Source organism: Emiliania huxleyi, assembly GCF_000372725.1.
Source record: "Emiliania huxleyi CCMP1516 chromosome Unknown EMIHUscaffold_1926, whole genome shotgun sequence".
Classification (NCBI taxonomy): domain Eukaryota; phylum Haptophyta; order Isochrysidales; family Noelaerhabdaceae; genus Emiliania; species Emiliania huxleyi.
In genome coordinates this window covers 1-3,691 of record NW_005200663.1, presented here as the reverse complement: position 1 = coordinate 3,691, position 3,691 = coordinate 1, and the positions used below count along the sequence as shown (strand labels likewise).

The 3,691-nt window shown below is 64.0% G+C and overlaps 1 protein-coding gene across 1 annotated transcript; it reads left to right on the top strand.

Annotated features, from left to right (window-relative positions):
- Window positions 1-889: 889 nt before the first annotated feature.
- On the top strand, window positions 890-2,378 carry EMIHUDRAFT_471661 (hypothetical protein; the record flags this gene model as incomplete). Its single annotated transcript, XM_005782118.1, has 2 exons — window positions 890-1,023; window positions 1,693-2,378. 2 exons carry the CDS (start codon window positions 890-892, stop codon window positions 2,183-2,185), a joined length of 627 nt encoding a protein of 208 aa, XP_005782175.1. The 3' UTR covers window positions 2,186-2,378.
- Window positions 2,379-3,691: the final 1,313 nt, after the last annotated feature.

Sequence of the window (3,691 nt, the reverse complement as noted above, 5' to 3'; positions counted from 1 at the left end):
AAAATACGTACTCAGACGCCGACGCAAGTGAGTGTAGAGTGGTGGTGTGGGGCGTGCAGTATGGTGTTCATTAGCTCCGAGTAGAGGGGGCGTCCTGCAGTTAAGGGGAAACCCGGTACGCGGGGCTAACCCTCGGAGACCCGTGTTTACTTTAAGGCCCTTGCCCTGCGAACGCGCACCCCCGGGGCTAGGGCTCTCTAGCCCGTAACCCGATCCCGATCATCCGGCCCGCTGGGTGCGCTTCTGAGCTCCCCGGCCCTGGATGTGAGGTTAATGACTGCACTCCAAGTGCTCCAAGTGCTATGGCGCTGTGCGCTGGCCTGTGAGAGGTTGAGGTGCGAGCCCTGGAGGCCCTGGGGATGGGGGGGGACTACCCGCGGGCTTAGAAGGCCCGCGCGCAGGGGGGTGGGGCATTGAGACCGGTCATGAATGAGTGCGCGACACGCATGTTGCGAGCAGCGTTGTTGATTTTTGCGCATCGCCACTGACGGCGGCGCGCGAGAGCTGTTGCGAGTGGTGTTGGGCGAAGCCCCGGGCGCTGCCGGAGGCTGTGCCGTAGTCGGTGCGGTCGACGGCGCTCGTTCACAGCTGTATGCCTTGCTCCTTTAGGTGCTCTTAGTATGTTCTGACTCATCCGTCCCTGACTGCCTGAGTACACTCCCTCCCTATTGTCTTGTACTTGGCGTCCTGTGGGTGTGTTCACAGTCTAGTGTGAATTTCGGCGTCCGCCGAAATTCAAGGTCCGTCGGTCTCTTTTGACCGCCCGCGGCGTTAGAGAGTCTTTGCTTGTCATGCCTTTTGCCTTCTCTCTGGCGCTCCCGCTCCTGGCCGGTGTGAATCCACCGACAGGGCTAGAATAACCAGTTCGGTTGCGTTGGGCGCGCCACCCATGGCGCGCCACCCGTCCCTGCTGCTGGCCGTCCCTGCTGCTGGCCGTCCCTGCTGCTGGCCGTCCCTGCTGCTGGCCGTCCCTGCTGCTGGCCGTCCCTGCTGCTGGCCAGCTGCTGGCAGCTCGCCGCGGCGGTGGCAGCGAGGCCGCTGCCGCTGCGCGCTCTGCCTTGACGTCGGCGCTTTGCCTTTGGACCCGTCGGAGTTGAGTTCAGTTGAACCCGTTGCAGCTGAGTGGAACCAGTCCGCAGTCGGCAGCGCTCACGATGCAGAGCGATGTTGACATTGAGCATTGAACATTGAGGATTGAGCATTGAGTCTCGCGCGTCGAACATTGAACATTCAACACGTCGGCAGGTGCTCACGATGGAGGGCGACACGCTGCAGATATGGGCCGCGCCGATGCCGCGCGGGATGCGCCTTTGGTATGAGGAGGAGTTGTCCATGGCGCAGCATGGCGGCGAGCAGCTGCTGGTTCGAGCGACCTTTCGCGAGCCGGGATGGCTCACCACGCGCCCGTCTCACCGCAAAGCACGGAAATCCGTTTTCTCTCTTCAGGCCTGAGCATCTCCCTCCCTCTCCGAGGTTCGCAGATAAGATAGATGCTCTGTCGCCCCTCGCTCCCCGCCTCGCGAAAAAAGTTGCGGCCCCGCCCGCACCCACACACCGCTGCGGTGCGACGCCTCCCCGCCTGGCCGCCCAATTTTCGCTCTCTCTCCCGCCCGCGCGCGCACAAGCAGTGCCGAGGCTATCGCGCGCTCTCCACTCTTGGCCCACCTCCCTTCTCGCCACCCGTGTCTGCAGCCGCTCCGAAGACATGCTTGCCATCTTTGCGCCCTCGGCCAACGCCCTCACCATCGGCGCAGCTCCCCTGCACCGCCCGGCCGTCGTCAAGCCGGTCGGCGCCACCATGATGGCCCCGGAGCAGCTGGCGGATGTGATGCCGGCGCTGCAGACCTCGACGCTGCTCGCGGACGCGACGCTCGCCTCCGGCTCCGCCGTTGCGGGCGCTGGCCTCGGCCTGATCGGCGGCGCCATCGTGCTCGGCCCGGCCCTCTCGGCGGCGGGCGGCAAGGGCGCTGGCGGCAAGGCGCCCAGAGCCCTGCCCTCTCTGCTCCCCGCAGCATCCCTCCGCTGCTTCGAGAGCCGCTGCCCTCGCCTCCGCGCTCGCCGCCCCCTGACCCGCACTCGCTGCCCGCCACAGGCCAAGGGCACCGCGATGGGCATCGTCGGCGCCGTCGTCGGCGGGTCGATCGGCCTCGCGGGCGGCGCCGTCGTCGGCCTCGGCGCCTTGTAAGCGTCGCGCCTTGTGAGCGTCGCCCGGAGAGCGCCGGCTGGGGGGCGGGCCTTGGCCGGACGGACTCTGTGAGAGCGCACAGTGGCGGGTTGAGTGACCTTTGTAGTAAAGCCAGTGCTGGTGTGGCTGTGCGGGTGTGCCCTCCGTCGTCCCTGCTGTCCGGTCGTCGCGTCGATGCAAAAAACATGCGCTTCTTTGCGTGCAGTTCTCGTCTGCACGTGGAACGGGTTACTGAATACTGTCCCGCTGCAGTTGGCGACGGTATATCATTTCCCACTAAACCCTCTGGGGGGAGGCGAGGGCCCTAAGGGGGTACCCATGCGGGGGGGAGATGGGGTCCACCAGCCCGCCGCAGGCGCCGATTTTTTGCCATGTTTTCTTTTTTCGCGCGATCTTTACTTGTTTTTTCATGGGAATTCGGCGTACTTGGGCCATGCTATCACGCCTTGCGACATCCTTTCGGCGCTGCTGACCGTGCCATGCTGCTCAACTGACCGCCTGCATAGCTCGCGGCCTTAGTCTTCGGCATTCAGTGACGACCTGATCGTACGGCCAGTAGGAAGGTGTCCTTCCAGCGCGTGCACGCTTCTGACGCAATGCGCGTCACAAACTGCCTCGGATTGGCTGCTGGCACTCTCGAGGCTATGCCTACACAGCCTCGCGCGCATGGGCAGTCAAGAGGGACCATGCACCTTCTCAGGACAGCGCCGGTGCCTCTCTCTTGGACCGGCAAACGTGGTGGTCTCGTGTCACCGATGTGGGACCAGTGCGGCATCGCGCCATCGACAGCTCTGAACTGCGCCTCACCACTGACCGGGAAGGCCGCCAAGTGGGTCAGCACCGTCGCACATTGTGGCAGCAGTCAGCAGCGCATGCCTGATAGCTAGAGCAGCAGCATCAGGGTCGCAGGGTCGGATCGTGTCAAGCCTCTCGCCCGGCCGGCCGCGTGTAGACGTCGGCCTGTCTGCTGTCTGGAGTGATCTGTCGGCGGTCAGTACGACCGATCAGGTTGGAGGTTTCTGATGGTTGGAGGGTCTATCTGTATGTACTCCTCGAGATCTCTCCAAATCTGCCCTCTTACCAACCGTAACCATTCGGGAAGTCGGTGCTAATAGAGACTAATAGAGCCGGAGCCCCGTTTCCGCACTGCGGCGCGGCGCACGGTGCCTCCGGGGGCCCCCGCCTCCCCCCAGAGACTAAACCACACTGGGTCGCCAGTTCGAATCCCAGTCCGACGGTCGAAAAAATGAATTCCTCCAAGTGCTCTAAGGAGTCCACCGATCGACCGCATCCCGGCCGGTAACCAGCTCTACAAAGTGCCGCTGGTAGACGTCAAAGTAGCTGTTGGGCCTTGTGGACGATCCGCCCCGCCAAAATTCAAAAAGGCGAGCCCGCCCACTCGCGCCCTTGGGCTCGAACGGGAACTACACCGGGCCCTCAGTTCGTCGAGCGCAGCGACTCAGCCTCGGGGGAGAGGCGACGATCGGATCGAGACTTGGGCGTTGT